At 41.0% G+C, this 19,572-nt stretch overlaps 1 protein-coding gene across 5 annotated transcripts in view; it reads left to right on the top strand.

Moving 5' to 3' along the window:
- trappc9 (trafficking protein particle complex subunit 9) overlaps positions 1–19,572 on the top strand; it is a 229,764-nt gene that overhangs the window by 203,649 nt on the left and 6,543 nt on the right. For 4 of the 5 annotated variants that reach the window (XR_003928915.1, XR_003928914.1, XR_003928913.1 and 1 more), the window contains 2 exons: positions 12,795–13,018; positions 14,051–14,471. Coding sequence is in view for 1 of the 5 variants with exons in the window: in XM_030063142.1 (XP_029919002.1) it covers positions 12,795–13,018; positions 14,051–14,230 (404 nt within the window). In the remaining 4 variants the exon portion in view is untranslated. Of the gene's footprint in view, positions 1–12,794; positions 13,019–14,050; positions 14,758–19,572 lie in introns of those variants that run through there. The other variant, XM_030063142.1, reaches the window with a different exon arrangement.

Raw genomic sequence — 19,572 nt, 5'->3', positions numbered from 1 at the left:
CTCACATAGTAGATATTGTGCTTGCTTTGCCAAAGCTATCATCTTCCCATGACTGGCTGATGCCATATGTTTGTTTTGTATGACACAGGAACCCAGGTCCTCTATCATCGACTCTCTCGCATGCCCCAGCAAAAGCACTCATGTTTTTTTTTTTTGTTTTTTTTTTTGGCTAATACAGAGCTATGTTTTATAGAAATCTTTTTGGACTAATTTTCTGAGTGAAGCCTTCTCTTACATATAACAAGCTGTAGTGATGTAATCTTTATCAAACCAAATGAGCTACAGTACACCCGAGGAATGTCTTGCAGTATATTCCTACTTGAGCAAGGTAGGATCCAATTAATTATAATGATACATCTCTTTGCCATTCAGGCTGGAGAGTCAAGAAAAAAAAGAAACCAGATTAAATCAGATGTGATCTGCACAAAGATGTAATTACAGAAATGACTCAGAACCACATTCTGTCAAAGAGTTTGATGTTCAGCACTGTTGGAGGAGTTGCTTGACAAATGAGAGAAAAAAGTGATCATCAAAGTCTTTGGATCCTCTCTGGGGAGACATGTCTCTTCCAGCAGAGTTGGCGAAGGTGCCAGATAACATAGTGAAGGGTAGGTTATCCCAGGGGGTAGCACAGCTTTATCATTGACTGTGAGCTTAATATGTACCAGGAAAGATCATCGTGGACTATGTGTGTAAAGGGAAATTTTCACTTAAAGTGAAATTTGCATTTGCTATTGCAGTTCTATCAGTATTTGCGGAACAGTGACAACAGTCTACACAAATTTATATCAAGAGAACCAGTAATCTAACTTACAGTGTTATCAACACACACTTTCTGGAGTTTCTTTATTGACTATGAATGGGTGAGTGGGTTTATGGACTCTGTGCCAGATTCAATATACGCACATTTTGTAATTAAAGTTTTGTTTGTGGTTCCACACTCAATAAGCTTGATTTCATAGTGCAGGGTAAACAGTTTCAAAATTGAAAAGGAGTGCTTATTTTTAGAAAATCACCTTGGATACAGTTTGTTTTCCCCCAGTAGTTCAAAGAAGGCAATCAATCACATAAGTAAAACCACACTGTCCAGGGTAGAGGGGAATGTCCTTGCTTTTGCACTGAATAATACTTCATAAATAAAAATAATCTCCCTGAGCCGTGAAAATACTGTTTTACCAAGCGGCCACCGGCCATGAGAATAAGCATTCTGACTCTTTTTAAATCAGCACACTGTTGGATTATCAGATTAGCCTTAATGCAGAGGAGGCTGTTATTTGTGTGTGTGTGTGTGTGTGTGTGTGTGTGTGTGTGTGTGTGTTTGTTTGTTTGTTTTTCTTTTTGTCCTCCCTAAACAGTCTGGCTGTTGAAATATGCCGCAGGAAGATAGTCCTAATTATTTTCCATCTATGTGTGATTAGCAGAGATTTGCCTTTAAAGGCTCATTATGTTGTGCAAGATGAGAGGACCCTTTTGAACCCTCGTCTTCTAACCAGTTGGTTCAGACATGGCCCAGTAGTTTCAGACTCGCTCTTTGGCCTCCAGGGTTGGATTCTTGGTTGACTGTGCTTCAAGCTTCCATGGGATTATGAAATTACTTAAAGTCTGTTATGCTAACAGCATTTGAGTAGTAACTTTTCATCAGCAACTTTCCATCTTTCATTATACGCTTTGTGAGATATTGTGTAAAATTAGGCCTGTTATTATAGTAAAGGTCAAAGTACCCTGGAGTTACTGTAGTGTCCTTTTGTCTTGTAGGACTAATTGGAAAACTCCACTGTAAGTGTCTTCTCAGGCTGTTGTCATATATTTTTCCCCCTTCACCTCATACAGACTAAGCTATATCAGTTGTGTACATTCATTAATCTCAATTAATTCTGAGCTTTCTGGCATTAATCCTAAATTCTGGCCCACAGTTGGAGTCTTTGTTTAATTGAGGGCAAGTGTCAGTAAATTATACGCAGAACATGGACAAATTAAATAATTACAGGTGTAAAGCTGTTTGGTTGCATGGGGGAATTGAAGAATAGAGTGGTGCAGGCTGAGATGAGTGCCTTCTCCACAGACCTTTTTTTTCCCCACTGTCAAGTTCTGCTTATGTGTAATAATAGAGTTAGGATTCAAAAAGCAAAATTACACTCTTTGAACCCTTTTTGTCAAAATACACACGTCTTTATTAGTGTCAGATACGAATTGCAGCTGCAAATCTCATTGCTATTTGAGATGCAATTTGGAATAACTAAAATACAAGCATGTTTTTTTTGTGTGGCGCACATGCCAAATTTACCAGAATACTCTTCCAGTTAGTAAAAAAGTATCAATTAAAAATTTTTAAGGTATATTTTATGTATATAAGCCTCGATATGCGCCTCAGATATTTCCTGGGTTACTCAACACATGCTTTGAAGCTTCAAAACAGCTGCTTTTTAAATGTTGTCACGCTGCTACTGCAGTAATTAACTGTATGCAGACATGTCAGCAATTAACTACCATAACCAGGGCTTTCCAGTACAGCCACTGTTAACAAAACTAAGGTCAGTCAGTAGTCGCACAAAAACAGCCGCTTTGTAAATGTAGTCGCCTTCTAGGCATATACGAGGTTTTGACCTAATCTTGTTTGCCAATGTGCAAGACAGAAACCATTGGCAGATTTTTGAATGGATTTGGCCTTATGTTCTCTTCACAAGCTATGCGGAAGCAAAAGCCGTTGGAAAGGCTAACATTGAGATCAATAATAAAATAATGAATTAGAAACCCATGAAGTGGTTTTATCAGTGTTAGCTAACATATGCTGTAATGTCTTACTTATGAGCCACTTATTACTGCTATTGCTTGGCAAGAAGGCTAACTAGTCAAGTAAGATTATCCAGTGGGGGCACTGTGAGTTGTTTGCTTTGTTGTACTTACTAACAATGAGAAACCCCTGCACATATTTCTAAGTCATATTATCTTTCAGGGCATGGCACACTGCCTCACTGTCACATCACAGCAAGAAGGTCCTGAGTTCAAATCCTGGCCCCGATCCTTGTTTTTGTGGAGTTTGCATGTCTCCCCATGTCTCCCCATGTTTGCATGGGGTTTTTTTCCCCAGGTGCTCCAGTGTCCTTCCACAGTGCAAAGACATGCAGGTCAGGTGAACTGAGGACTTAATGACTCATGGGCTTTACCTTGTCATTGACTAGGGACTGTCTAGGGTGTTTCCGTGTCCTCTGCCCATTACATGCTGGGATAAGCTCCATCCATCCCATGACCCTGATTAGGAATAAGCGAGTATGTAAAATGAATGGATGAAGTATGCTTCAGGGCAGCACCAATGTTTGGTGTTGCACCTTTAGTATCACTGGCAAAAAAACTCACATGCGTGGATAAAATTAATTTACCTGATTTCCTTGTGTGTTTTTATGCATGTCTATGAATGCAAGCACTTTGTATGATTTGTATGCACAATAGCAAGATTATCTTTAGAATAACCAGAGGTGTAAAACTTAAAGTGATTTTTCAGTAGGTGAAAGATAAAGGTACTTTACCTTGTCCTTTCAGTCTCTAATAACCCTTGATTACACAATTATTTTAGTCCTTCTGATACTGCTTTGGACAGTGGGCTTCCCACATTGCAAGTCTGAGTAAATGCTATAAGCCCAGGCATCATTTTGTGGCAGGTCTTTTTTGAGATCCCATCATAATGGCCATCATGTTTTAAATCTAATTCTTCTCCTTTTGATAGAATAGACATTGATTTTATGTTTAGGGCTTAGGAAGTACCACAGAATTAAAGAATTGTGGTTTCTTTTACCCCAGCACTTTTGTGACAGAGCCAATTCATAAACTAATCTCTATTTCTGACCTGTCTGGCAAACATTTATGTTTCTCATACATTTGCATCAGCACTAAGATGACAGTGCTGTGAATATGTCTTTGAAGACACTTAGAAAAATAATATGTAATATTGTAGGTATTACTTAAGTTCTTTCCATATGCTGTTTTGTCTTTAAGGATGCTTAACATCCCACTCTGCATGTCTCTCAAGCCTAATTTCAGAGTGACGTAGTTACAGTATTAGACTCAATAGCCTGTATTCACCCTGCAGTCTCTGCTGCCAATTTTTCCATTACTCATATGTGTTGTGTATTAAAATAAGAGCAATTTAAAAGTGCTGCTAGGGACTGTCTGAAGAGGAGGTGGCTGGAAAACTCCTTGTGACGACACTATGCACTTATGTTGGTGCATTACAACACTATTGTCACATAGACTCTTTTGCGGAACATAATTTAAACTTTATGTCTGCCAACAGAGTTGGACAGGGATTATGTTTTTCGTTCCATTGAGTTTGTCTAGTTGTTTGTTTGTTTGCAGGATATCTTCAAAAGCTGTCAATGGATTTGAATGAAATTTTGCATAAAGATCAGTCATGGGACAAATAAGTACAGACAAACTTTTCACGCCAATTGACCAAAGTGCAGTGTGGCAGTGGGTGTAGTTTCTCATAAAAATGCTGTAACTTTTGACAGATTCATGCATCATGAAATTTTGTGGAAAGTTTGTCTTGTGGCAAAGAGGAACTGATTGACACTGATGAGTGAAAGAGGGGTGTACAGCAGGCATGGCTTCACAAAAGGTACATATCTTTCAAAAGCATGTTTGTTTTTGTGTGTCTTTTTTGAGACAGAGGTAGAATTTGTAGTATTAAGAAATGCTGAAATTGTATGTTGATTTATTTTGTTGAAGTAACACTTGAAGTAAGGTTAAAAATCATTCCATTTATGTTGCAATATTATTATCAGTATTATCATTATTAAAAATGATATATGATCCTTCAATATAGGATAGGGTTAGGGTTAGACTTACATGGTGCTGCTGATGGCTGCTGCAGGTTGCTGCAAAAAAGGCAGAGAGTTTGAGGTCACCAGGTATTTGACTCATGCGGAGGACCAGTAAAACCACAAGAAAAAGCTGACTCTGATCAAGTGTAGGGCTGAAACTCTATTGGTTGATTCCATCTGAAGCAACTGTAGAGCTGTCTGTAATAGAAGTCAGCTGTGAACTGAGCAGGAGTCATATAGTTCCCACCCAAACACCCCAGGTGTATCAGAGTTCATTTAAAGTGCAGGTGTATTTTCTGTTTCTGCTGAGTCTCTTGATATGATAAGGTCATGCAGCTGAGTAGTTGTTCCCTTGAAGTTTACTCAGTCACAGTTGAAACACATCTGAAAGATCAAGAACTTGGTGAGAGTTTTGCAAAAGGTGAGAAGCATCTAGCAAAGTCACAGTGGTTTAACTGAGTTTAGGTTTGAGGTGGGTAGAAGACTTGAAATTACAGTGACATAAAACTTTATGTTCAGTTCACAAATGCATCAGACGGTGTCATCAACATTTGAAGTCCCAGGACCCAGTCATCTGCTGCTGAGTCCAAGTCAGAATTAACCACCCTTCAAGTAATATAGAGTTTGAGTCCTTGATTGAAATGCTACCATACTATTCGCAATCAAATTAATTCTTAACTCAAATGTGTGATGACAAGTCAGGCTTTATGGGAGACAATGCCATTGTCTCAGAAATATGAACAGAATAGTCTGAATTTAGGATATTAAATGGGTTGCAAACTTGGAAAAAGAATCATCCCGAAGAATTAAATGGCTACACAGCAGGAAGCCCCAAGCCAAGATTGCCATCTCACTATGGGGCCATTAAACTGTAATGGCATCTAGCCACCGCTCTTGAACTCCCCTACAGTATTGATTTGTTCTGTTCAGGAAGGTTGCTATATAGCAAAGATACTAGACTCATTATTTTATCCTGTTCTACTGTTTTCACACAATTCAATAGAAACTTTGGGCGAAAAAAAAAAAAAAAAAAAACAATGCTTGGGGTGGTTGCTGGGTGAGTCAGTTGGGATGTCATCCTCTTTCTTTCTTTCCCAGTTCTCACTGTCTTCCTGACTTTTGGACTGTCAAATAAAGGCAAAAATGCTGAAGAAATAACCCAGAAAATAAGCCAAGAAGCTTGACATTCATTTGAAAATACTTGATTTTCTGTGGTCTCGCTGTATGCAGATAAAATTTCAACATCCAAGACACACTGCATGCTGCCTTTTCAATAGCAGGAAATGTAGTGAAAATATATTAACGTGAATTTATTAGTAAGAATGGAGAAAAACATCCTCTGCAGTTGCCAGCCTGCGAGCTCATCTCCCAACAACACTTTGGTGTCGACAGTGCTCTACGACATGGTAATAGGTAAAATTAGATTCCTCATCTCGTTAAATCGGGGAGGATTTTGACAGCCAGACCCATTGATTTCCGCAGAATCGGCTAACATCAGCAGGCCTTTAGTTGTATTCATTCATTAATTATTCTCGTACTCCCCCTTGTAGTGGAGTTTTTTCAGGTCACTTGTTATTTCCTCCTCGAGTCTGACAAGAGCACACTCTTATGGCCACTTTTTGTGGTCTGATGTATCACAATAAGTTGAATTGTTAAAGGTCTCGTGTGAGCATCTTTACTAGTATATCCCCACAGTACTCCACTGGCTTAAAGAGCCTAGTTGAGTGGGGCTCTAAGTGAGCAATAAGGATGCTAAACAGTGCTGACCTTGAATGTTACCATGCAGACACTAAGGCTGCAGAGTGCACTCCTCTGCTGAGGAACAAAAGAGAGAGAGATAGAATGGAAGGAAAAATGAGACAAACAATCCACCGCAACTCACTATTATTTAAACAAACATAGGTCATGTTGTCCCCACCAGCAGGGAATGAAGTGCTGTTTGGTGTTTTGGAAGAGTGATGCCTTTGTCCCTCGGTGAGAGGTGGTTAGTTAAAAGTGAGGTGTGTGACTGGCCGACATTAGTCTAGAGAGCTTATAAACTGTAGCTGCAAAACATCTGAAGACAAACCATGACACCCACAATGTTTCTACCACAGGCAGCTGCTATCGTGATCAGCGCTTAAAATCACAGTACCCAAGGTGAAGCTTCTTAAATATATCCCTCTAACAGTGAAATTACACACCGTTGGCAGTGGATTTGAAAAGGAGGCACAGATGGACAGTGATTACTCAGACCTTTTGTGAAGATGCTGTAATGGGAGAAGTTTAATCTGCCAATTTATGGTTAGTTTATATTGCCTTCATCTATTACATTGCATATTCTGCTACATAGCTGTCCAAAGAGCTCCAAAGCTCAACAAGTATCGGCCTCCGGGTCCAAACTGATAAATGTGCAAATGTTTAATGTGCACCTCAAGCATAAATGAGTCAGAGACAAACAAAAGCTGGAATTCTCCTGGCCTCTCTTTGGCAGAGCAGATGGAATCTTTAACAGCAATTGTTCATGGAAGGAAAAGACAACAGAAATAGAGTGAGTGGTTGTTATGGGGATAATTATAAAAGGGGCAGATGGCTTTGGGGGATATCAGAGGCTGGCAGGTTATTTTTAGTCTCACTGCGACACACCTCAACCTTTTAAAGCACATCCTCTGGCTCCATCAGAGCATTCATCAGTGACCCTCCCTAGCTAGAGTGCTCCCCAGCCAGCATGAGCTGTTAAACCCCAGTCACTTGGTCATCTGAGCCTGAGCACACCTTACTATTAATGTTTATCCTGGAGGACCACCCGCTCCGTCTGGATTGAGCTTAACGACTAGTTTTACTGATTTTTTTTTTTTCTTTAATTCCCTCAATGCAACATATTCATACAGATGATTATCCTGTTATCATACTCATTCAGTGTCATTCAAGATATGCATAGTATTTCTGGCACACTCACATTTGTAGATAAAGAATATGCTTGTTCAAGGCCTTGATAAGAAGCTTCTTCTTCCTCTTTCCATGTTTCTCTGTAGTATTGCAGTTCCTTCAACACACAAACCACCTCCCGAAATAGCTTCATAAATGTGAATCATATGTTATGCTGTAGTTGACGAGTAAACTGCCTTTGCTGAATGATCGCCTCCGAGCTAAATGTTATCACTGAACATTAAAATTGTTCTCATAACCAGGTAATGTTATTTTTGGAATACTACAAGCTGAAGGTGTGACGAGCGTGTCATGAGTGCAGGGGGTTGTTTCAACACGATTTGTCCGCTTACCTTCCTGCTAGACAATAATTGTGACTGAACATTAAGGAGCTGAATCGACGCTGGCATGACGCACCGCCTAATCTTGTAAGTGTTGGCACATCGCCAAGCCCTGGTCGTCATCTTTATCTTTACCTTCTCCTGCACTTCACGGGTGACAGAGATACAGTGAGGGGTGGAGAGGCTTGTTTAATCTGAGAGTTGTAGTTTGATCTGTGGCTTTCACACTCATGCAGGAGGGAGGTGTGTGTTGAGCTCTGTCTGTCTCTCTCTCTCTCTCTCTCTCTCTCTCTCTCTCTCTCTCACTCTCTCTCCGGTTGCTGTGGCGACGCCTGCCGCAGCACTTTGCCTCTGCAGAGTATGGCTCTACCAGCAGCATCTGGGTAGAGCTAACATTAAAGCCAAAGCCAACCGTGCTAAATATGTTGCATAAGATGTCATCCATACATGCACATGCCAATACAGGCAAGGAATGAATCCGATACGTCAAGCTGGAACACAACACATCAAACGGATGCATAAATAAAGTATGGATCTTCACTGGCCAGTTCAGGAGTGACACTGCGTGTAATTTGCGTGCCTTCAGGAGTTCAGGTACACCTGTAAACTGAATTGTTAACAAGCAGCCGTCTGTCCCTGATGCTCTGTAATGTACCTGTTGCTCATGCAGCAGCAGAGCACTTGTTAGAGCAGTGAGCGGAGCAGTTGTTGCACCGTTTTGTCGCAGTGATATTTCTTCCTCCAAATCCTCTTCCCCCTTGCAAAGCAGCCTGCTGACATTTACCTACTCAGTGTTTTGTGGCCTGTTTTATTAGTACAATTCCTCTAACAGGCAACCCTGCTCTTCTGCAGCTCACTAATCCATTCATTTTCTGCTCTCCTCTCCAACTCTGTGCATCCCTCTCTGCCTCTCTCCAGCTAATACATGAGGCTGAAAAGAAGAAGGGGTGTGGACGTTTGTTCTCCTGGTTTTCCGTTCCATGTTAAAGCGTCTCTGTGTGTGAAAACGGTGACCCTTTTGAGTAACGTGGCCCATTAAGTCTGTCCGATTGCTCTCTCTCTACCCCATAAGCCTGAGGGATGGTACATACATTTACACAGCCGCTGGGCACACTGCATTTCTTGACACACCTAGTTAACAGAGGAACACGGGGATGAAGTAGGGAGCATGGCACTGTTGTCGTGATACTACAACACTCTGCTTTGACTCTGCACAGCAGATGCTTTTAGGAGGCACCAATTTGTCATGTCCTTTTAAGTCCTCTCTTGGGAGATTCAGAGATGCTTGCTGAAGGACCCAAGAGAGGCAAGACCAATCAGAAATCTTGCTCTCTCCACTCCTGCTTGGTTTATTTGTTATGAGAGCCACAAATCAGTGTCCATTATTTATTCAAAGTTTATGGAGTGTTTGTTGTGTTAGTGGAGGCATCTGAATTTTATCCCACACGGCCCCTTGTTGTTGTGAATGATAGGTATGCTTCTAATTTCTGCGTGCAGATGGGTGAAATGAATTATGACGTCTTGAACTGTTTTCGCCACAGTCATAATGATTTGGGCATCGAAACACAACGGAAATCTCGAGCCGGCAGCCTCTTCTGTGCATGCTCCCGCAACTGAGACACCATTCCACTGACAAAACAAGTTTTGTGCAGGCTAATTTGCATAATTACAAAGTATTACATGTATTTTTAACATGAGTGAAACTTTGCTTCACTGGAGCAGGCTGACTTCTCTTCCCACTGCCTGTTCCTCCCCCTGCGAGTTTTGCCTGGATGTCGGCTTAATGAGTGCTTGCCTCTGCGCTGATGCACTGTTAGGGATGGTAGAGAAGAGGAGGGACACACTGTGGTAAAATTTGGCTGTGGGTGTGTGACTGAGAGGTGTATGTGTGTATGGGAGGGGGGTTACTGGCTCAATCCACTCACTTTCCTCTTTTGTTCATTTTTAATGTGAAAGAATTTATCTTCCTATTATAGAAGCAATGTAGGCTCTACCTATAATTTGCACATCTCCTAGCAACAGGACTTTGAACAAACTAAATATAACTACTTGGTAAGGTGTCACACTCAGACCCACTGGCTATGAACGCATTGTGTGTGTGTGTGTGTGTGTGTGTGTGTGTGTTTGTGTGTGTTGGTGTGGAGTGGTCTAAATGCACATCCCAGAGGTCTTCCAATTAATGTAGATTAGTACAGGTCAGTGAACCACAGTGTAACATGAGCCAAATTATTAAAATTGGCTCCACACAATGTTTAAAAAAAAAAAAAAAAAAACACCGGATAGCCCAGCATTGATTATGTGACTTTATTTGCATAAAAGAACTCCAAGTGTAGTCTGTGTAGAACTCAAAAATGCAAATGAAACATTCCACAACAGGGGAAGTTCATAAATATTGGGCATCAATTAAGAATAATGTGGCACTACTTTGTCCAGTGATAATACATCAATATATTGGAGCACACTACTGTGATATTCTATTCATATTTCAGGTCTTTTAATGAAATATCATCCACCGCGTAATACGTGATCCACTTTTGGCAACAAATAATTTTGAGAGTTCCTCTGCTCTCAGTGATATTATTTCCACTTGTCACTGCAGTCAAATGAATTAAAAAGTGATGAATGTCAATATATCCCTGCTTTGAATCATAGTACTTTTGTACGGTTGCAGTATTATCAGCTTGTGGCTCACTGAGGGAAAAATATCATGAACTCTGGTGATTCTCCCCCACAGCCTCAACATAAAGCTGTGCAGTACAGCAGTACTACTGGCATTGAGTAGGTGTGACCAAAATGTGTTTTTGAAGCGCAGTGCCAATACTGATATTTTTAGATCGAACCTGCCAAGTTTTTTTTTTTTTTTTTTTCAACCTGATATACAACACCAAGTGTCTGTTTTCATGGCTGAAATATTCCAATAATTCAAGTTTATTTCATTTATATAGCACTTTAAGCAAAACAGGTTTTGCACCAAAATGCAACAAAAAAAAGCAAAAATGATAAGCAGTGAAAAGAAAAAAGGACTATTGCAAATGATAATGTACATACAAAGTAAAATAAAAAATAAATTATTAAAGAGAATAAAATAAATGCTTGTGCACATGCTCATATATTCAAATAAGGGTGAACATATTTGCATAACAAATGTAGGTTTTGACAATAGAACCAGATAAAGGATAAAATAGAGTTTAGCACAGGTAAAATCTGAGGAATAAAAAGAACGACAGTGTTTTCCCAACACAGTTATCAGGGTGGAAAACCTGAACCAGCATTTAAAACATCATGGCACAATGTAACTCTAATTCAGATGTTTCATCCAAATGTCTGAATCAGTTCAGAGACTTTGATCAATTCTACACTAAATATTTAATCAGTCAAAGTACATCACATCTGTCAGATTAGAGGTTGCTGCCACTGATGCGTCGTATCCAAAATTTAAAAGCAGCATCAGCAAACTGAAATATTTGTGTGACCCTAGAAATCTGTGACATAGCAACAGATAGCACAGCATACGCAATAACAAAAAGTCATAATAAATTAGTAAAGTTATAATGGAATCTCTGAAGAGCGTCTGTGTGTGTTTGCAGTCGTCTGAATGTGAGTGAAGTGTCTCGCTAATGCAGACATGGAGCTGAATGTCACCCTCCTGTAGCTCCAGCCTCCCTGGGGCTCTCTCACCGACTGTGACAGCAGGCCCCGGCCACCCACACCCACCCTGGCTCTCCCCCCTCCGGTTAGACGGTCTGTCTGTCCTCGCATCCCCAACCCCCAATCCCTCTCTCCCCCTCGCTTCATCGTACGCAACAGATCGGCACACCAGCAGCGCTGAACGCATCCCGGCTCTTTGATCAGCCTGTCACGCGGGCGCAGCAGCTCTGACTGGCAGAGTTTATCACAGCCACAGGCGTGACACTAGAAAGGCCCATTTGTGTGTGCGCATGTTGCACGCCTGTGTGTGTGCATGCATACACAAATGTGCATGTGACAGGGTTATTCTCAGAGGAGTCATTACGTGGGTGATGTCTTCGGTGGCCTCTGAATCTCCCGTGTTTTCAGTTGGGCTTATTCTCAGCCCGCCAGGAGCATAAGGAAGTTCACTGAGCTCATTGTTCAAAACAAATCACTGTGTCTCCCGCTCCACCTTAGCCAAATGGGGCCACGTCAGGAGTGACTAGCCACACATTAGCAGAATTGAATTTAACTCACTCAATGTGTCTTACTAGGAGGTACAGAGGAGAGAAAGCTGTGTGTGTAGCTGTGTGAGAGCCATGGGAAAAGGGCGAGCTGGCGGGGAGGGGGATCAACAATCTCATTCGTCCCTTCTTGACAGAAATAAGTCATGCATGAGATTGACAGGATGCCTTTGGAATCCATTTAATACCCACAGCTCCCGACTCTCCTGGTAAAGTCAATAAAACGTATTTTAGGGCAAACAAGACTATTGATCACACGCAAAACAATATGGTCGGCCAGTCATGTTCAGGCTGTGTTTTGATGAATTCAAATGAAGTGGAGATTGAATGGCAAGCCTGTGAATGACTGTATAGGAGAGCTGAACACTGCGCGTCAGCTTTAAACACGTCGTATCGTGTTTCCCTAAATGACTTGACATTCCATTTACATACACGCTGTAAGGAAAACGAACCCACCCTGCCGCCTCTGCTGACTTTGCTCCAGCACAGCTAATCCCTCGCTTCTCTTTTATTCCCCCCTCTCTCTCTCTCTCTAGACGTGGTGGTGAACGGGAAGCCATGCGACTGCGACGTTATCGCTGACTGCAAAGTGGGCGACGCAGTGACCCTGGAAATCAAGTTGACCAATCTGAGCAAGAACGCCGTGGGTCCCTTCGCCCTGACCGTGGTGCCCTACCAGGACTACCAGAACGGAGTCCAGAACTACGACCTGCAGGACGGCGTCACCTTCATCGGGTCGAATACGTTCTACATTGACGCGGTCAGCAGGGGCTTCTTGAGTGCCACATTAGTGCTGCTTTCCTCTAGATGGCAGGGGAGGCTCCATGATGTCATGGGGATATAGACACAAAAATCTGAGTTCCTTCAGTGAGATTTTGTCAGTTCATGATGTGTTTTGGCAGCTGAGGACAAGCCTGGTGGCACAAGTTGCAGGGCACACACTGATAATTACAGTAAAAAGAAGAATCATTTGCAAATTTTCAAGTAATTTTTTTCAGATTTTTTTCTTTTCTTTCTTTACTTTTCTGGTAATTTTCTTGTAATGATTTTGCCTATTTATTTATTTGTTTATTTGCTCATTTGCTCATTTGCTAATTTGCCCATTATCTTTTTGCCATGTTTTTGACAGAAAGCAATTGCTCTGGTTTCAAAGGGTTAATGCTACGGATAATTTCAAAAACAAGACACATCACATGAAAACAAACAGTAGCAGCATTAGTAGTAGCACAGCAGGAGTGACAGCAGTAGTTGTAGTAGTGGTCACTTTGCTCACTTTTAGTCTTAATCCTAGACTATGAAAGTCACAGGGGCTCTGCTTGTTGTTCATGGAGGTAAACTCTGTAATAGCTTGGAGTCACACATAACAATGCTTTTGGTAAAATCTTCAAATGAATCCTCAACAGGTAACCAGAGATGAGATACCTCACTGGAATGATGTGTTAAAATCCTAGCTGCTGCATTTTGAACAAGCTTGAGGCATGAAAGAGACTTTAACTTGATGCCAGAATAAAGAGAGTTTCAGTATCGTAAACATGAGGAGATAAAAGCACAGATGACTTCCTCTGCATTCCTAAACGCTGAAAAAAAAAATGGCTTAATTTTAGAAATTGTTCTTAACTGAAGGAAGTAACACTGCACCACTCTCTTTGCCACACCATCAAAGCCTCAGCATCAAATTTGCTCCCGATTTTCTGGCAGCTGGCGTCACACCGGCTGACAGCGTGCCTGGCTCATTATGAAACATTTCAAAGGCAAAGTCTAACAACCCTAAATGTTCTGTTTTCTTTTTTAGGTTAAACCCAAAGAAAACTCCGTCTGTGTCGGGGCCCTGCTCTTCCTCTACACTGGAGATTTCTACCTTAACATCAAGTTTCAGGATGACAGTGCTGGAAGGGAGCTGCCCTTAGCCTGGTTTGCCCTGCCCAGTGTCCACATCAAAGCCCAGGACACACCGCTGCAGGCCGGGGCCTAGGGCCCTCCAGGGGCCCTCCGGGGCCTCCCGGCACAAACAAATTGGATCTGGATGAAGCATTGAGGTTATTTCTTGGTCTTTAGTCTGTGTAAATACGTTAGCCTTTTGAATTGAATCACATGTAAATATTGCCTATCACTTTGTTTAATGTTATTTATGTAATTTGAATGTTGAAGTATAGTGTGTACAGTAGAGCATAAGGAGAACCTTCTTTATAATACATCTGCATGCTTTGTTGCAGGTGTATTATAGTGTTTGTTGCAGGTGTACCAGTGTAGCACCAATTCATTTTTTTTTTTTTTTTTTTTTTGGTAAATAGCTGTTCTTGATTTTTGAAAAACAGTGCCATTGTTCTGTTCTGTTACTGTGTATGTCAAATAACTGTGTAAAACAGAAACAAAGAAAAAATGTATCAAAAACAGTCTGCACAGCCAACGAAGGCCTCCTGAAGTTGACTGTCTTGGTCTGACGTTATCATTATGTATGTCATATAACTTGTGTAAATAAATGATACAAATCAACCTGTGTTCAGTTCGTCATTACTTTATCACTACAGCGCAAAAAATCTTTAGGAATCATTTGGTCTCATATTCAGTGTTAAAATCCTCTTAAAACAAGGTATTAAAAAAAGACACCAGTGGGATGAGGTTGTCCTGCTTGTTTCCAGTGCTTATCAACTTATTTCCATAATTCTCTTAAAGTGTCATTTTCTTGATCCTAGTTGGCTAATCTGCTTTGTTTCAACATATTTATACTTGTTCACTGGAAAAATCCTGTGTGTGAAACTGCACTAGGAACTTCCCACTGGCAGATTTTTTATTTATTTTTTTGGCTTGTTTTAAGGTGAGCAAAATTTTAAGACTGAATGTGAGACTAAATGACTTGGATGGCCATTTTATGCGGTGCAAAGACTGCACTATTTCAAGTATAGATGAATATGTTCGTTTGCAGTTGGAACCATGGAAACTGCCCTACCTCTCTGACCTCATCGCTGAGGCACTTGGAGGAGCTCCAGCAGGTGCTAACATAGGAATCTCTCCAGAGGAAACAGAAGTGAACCGGACCATCGGGATGAAGGTGAGAGACGAACTTGTGCTCAGAGGTTTGCCTCTTATGGGTTTCTTTGAATGGGGCTGCTTATCTGTGAGAGAAAACACACTCACCATTGTGCAGTCTAGCAGTGGTACAGTAGGAGCCTCTTCAGTGAGACCACCCTGTGTCCCTCCTCCTGCCCAGCCATTATGTTGAGCTTTTTGTGTGAAATGGGAGCTTCCCTGGTAGACGGTGTGCCTCTTACTCACACTTGCTGGGCAAACATGGAGAGGCACTGGAAGGATATTGTTTGCTTGTATATTTTGTGTGTCATTATCTCTGTTCTCCATGATATTATGATGTAAGACGTGATGCATCTTGAATCTCTGTGGTTACATGAGAAACAAGCATCTTTTTTTTTCCTCCACTACTAAATATAGTGATTTTTGAATCTCAGCACAAACAGCTTTCCACTTGTAGTGAATTTGTTAGTTTATATGTTATGTGAATAATACATTGGTAAATAAACAGAGAGTTCATTAGCAATGCGTACAAACTATTCCAGGAAGTCATACTTCTTTTATTGGGTATGTTTTTTTTATGTTTGTTTTTGAGATTTTTTTTTTTTTAGAACAATCACAAGAGAACCAGACTAAGTAAGGTAAAATGGCAAGTATAGTGAGAATAGACTTCACTGAACCAGAGTTCACTGGTTTGGAAAAAAAGGCTAATTTCTTTAAAGATTAACTATGTCTCTAAGTGGGTGTGCTTGTGCATGCTGTGGTAACACTGGATTGTGTTTTGTTGTGTGACTGTGGACCTCAGCTTATTGACAGTATGGGCAGGGAGAAGAATAAGGTCAGGATGCAGCCTCAGCCTGGAGAGCCTGATAAGACCAAACCTTCCTTCTAAAAGATTGTGCTTTAAAAACCTAAAATGCCCTCCTTGTGCTTCTATCAGCTCCTGTAATCTTACTCTTTTTTCAAATGCAAATCGTTTTGTCTCTCTTTGTTTTCAGAACCTCAAAGCTGCACTAGGCAAGATTTTTCTGCTGGCAGGCGGAGCCTAAAGATGGCCATGTCTGTCTATCCATGTGTTCAATTTTTTACTCCAAGGCAACATATCTCAACATCTATTGGGCAGATTGGCACGAAATTCAGTGAGCAAATTCATGCTTCTGGAAGGATGAACCTTCTCAATTTTGGGAACCTTATGACTTTTCCTCTAGCACCACCCACAGGCCAAAATGTCAGCTTTGCACATGAGACATCACCAGATCTAGGTGCAAATTGCCATGATGTTTGGTGACTGCATTCATGCTCCCCAAAGGAAGATTCCTCTTAATTTTGATGACCCCCATTACCTTTCCTCTAACATCACCCTTAGACTGAAATGCCAAGTTTAATATCTTAAAATGTATTGGGCTGATTGCCATGAAATTTGGAAAACCTATTCATGCGTCCTTAGAAGATGAACCCTGTCAACTCTGGTGACCTCATGACGTTTCCTTTTGCAGCACACCTCAGGCCAAAATGAAGAAACTACGTTCTTCCACCACTTGCATTCCGACAGTGGCAGAGGGCCTACCAATTTATGTAAAAATACACCCGTCCTATCAGCCTACATGGCACTGTGGGGCCCCAGTGTTGTAGTTGAGTTAGCAAACCTTGAGTCCAAGGTGAGTCCCAAGTTCGCAGTGTTTGAATCCTAGTCGGGCTACCTCCATTTGGTGGGAAGGTTGCTCATGGGCCAAGAGGGATGTACCTAACCTTTCATGTCCTTTGGCCAGAAGGGGCAAGTTGCAAACAGATACTCAGATTTCTGTCAAATTCACCCTTGGATGCACCATTAGTGGGGACAACACATGCACTCATCACTCAAGACCAAGTTGAAATTAGATTTGAACCACTTTGAGTTAATGTAATTCATATGGAAACACTCCTCAATGAACATTCATGCTTGTAAATGCAAAAATGCACGTCAGTGAAGATCACTTCAGCGAAGATCTTCACCCGTCACTTTATTATTGATGCATCAGACACTGAAATCTTTCTACCTGTTGTTATGCTGAAAGATACATTTTCATATAGAGTATGTCTACATGTAGGCCTGCATTGTTAACCAAGCAGATAATGAACCAAAAAACTTGTAGTAACGTTGAAAAGAGGTGCAACTGACATCTAAGGTGATCAAGTCTTCACTTCAAAATTCAAGTCCTCAGTAAATACAAGTCTTACTCAGCAATATTCAGCAATACTCAATCAGAGTCCAGTCACAAGTTATCAAAACTGGAATTCAAGTCAGACTAATATGAGTGTGCTATGTGCAGCATATTGTTGCCTTACAGGTTTCCTTGGTGAGAATTTGGGTCGACCAGCATGGATTGTCTGAGCTTCTAAGATGTTATAGTCTCAAGGTTTAACTGCAGGGCGAGGCTCATGAGGGGAAATTCAACACAGAATCCACACTTATCATTTCATTATAGTTTCTTAAGTTACATCACCACATCGTTCCCTTCCCCAAACAACAGTTTGACCTTTAAATGACTAAGAATATCATCCAGAAGAGAATGGAAGTGAATACATTTTGTTTGTACTTTCAGCCCCGCGAGCTGAAGTTCAACTGAGGTTTCACGGCAGGAAAGTCAACACAGTATTATTACCCAGCACCCTTCATTACCTTGCAGTGTACCTGTAATTCTGGTTATAATCAGCCTAACAACCATCTACCAGTATGTGCTAATCTATTTCCTGCAAGCAGTCGTCGTTCCCTTGTCTCAGGCAGTTACAACAGTGGGGGAAATTATTTGTTGTTTGAAAAAAAAAAAAAGTGAGCCATTAATTGTGTGTGTGTGGGGAAAAAAAAGGGGGTGGGGGGGTGGGGGAGGGGTGCAGCGTTAAAACGGTGCTGGGAGAGGCATGACAACACTCATGCAAATGAATCTCCAAGAAGCCAGAGTTCAATTAAATTCCTATCTCCTCTCTCTCAGTATTGAGAGGTAAGTCACGTCCATTCATATATTTCTGCAACCTTGATATGTAAATGATCTCCCAGTGTTGAGGGGAGGGGAGGATTAGGGTATCAGGTGAAAAAAAAAATACCAGCAATTTTACACCTGCACCGCTCTTTCACTCTTCTGCTTCTAGCACTTCAGACAAAAACGCCACAGAAATGTGCAGAAATCCTCTTCCGCTGCATTTTCACTCATCCACTGTGACTTAAAACAATTAATAAGCCACTGTGTCTGGTGTGGCACACAAACTGGTATGAAGTAAAACCTCAGCTGAACTCTCAAATCTAACTGAAAATGCAGCTTATGTCAAAATATGTCTTGTAAGTTTACATCTCACAGGATTTATACAAACCGCTGGAGGCTGAGCCGCTCTGGAGGCAGAAACAACCCCATTGGTGGAGTTGAATTTAAATGGGTGGAGCCTAAGAATCAGTTTGTTGAGGTAAGTAATGTTAGACTGAAGGCTAGTAACACAGGGAAGTGGTAAGAGCAAAGAACACCAGTTATAATTATTATATAACTGGTTATATATATATTATTAACAGTTTCCCCTTTGACAGCTCACACTTTTGTTTGCATTTTTAATAATGAATATATGTATATGAAAAGACAAGGATATTTTATAGAGTATTGGGTTTTAGCTTAAACAAGTTTTTTTTTTTTTTTTTTTTTTGCCTCCAAAGCAAACTAATCTGCATGCCATTGGGCTCCAACAAATTCATTGCTGAAGTGACCTGGTCCAGGGGATGGTACCTATTTAAAACAACACGACAAAAAAAAGCAATAAAACAACAACGTGTCCCATCTGATTTTAACACTCATTATTTGTGCAATAATTTTCCCTCTAATTGAATATGTATCATTTTCCCCTCAGGAAGCGACGAGATAACAGTGAGAGTAAACAGCGAAAACGCCTCAACATCTGCAGAGCAGAGGTTCAGTCCTTTTGGGAACCATTAGTGTCGCCTCAGGTAAGGCGACAAGCGTGAGTGATACGGCTTGGCTGCTTCTAGCATGAATCTGGCCAATTACTGGTTTAATCATTTGACTGATTCGAGATAGCTGCATTCTGTGGGCCCCACCACTGATTGCAGAATTCCTCCTGAAAGTTAATCAGTCTGATCAACACGGCTGTAACAGGATTTCTGGTTGTAACTGCTGTAGAAATGAACAGGGACGAGAGAAAAATGACAGAGTAATAGTAAGAGAGAGAGAGAGAGAGAGAGACACTGGTTAAAATATCAGTCCCATCAGTAATGTCATCGTTCAGAGACTTGAATATTCCTGAAGGATCAGT

This window comes from Myripristis murdjan, chromosome 11 (assembly GCF_902150065.1).
Source record: "Myripristis murdjan chromosome 11, fMyrMur1.1, whole genome shotgun sequence".
NCBI lineage: Eukaryota > Metazoa > Chordata > Actinopteri > Holocentriformes > Holocentridae > Myripristis > Myripristis murdjan.
Note: the sequence above shows the minus strand (reverse complement) of the source record. Positions and strands in the feature narration are given on the sequence as shown.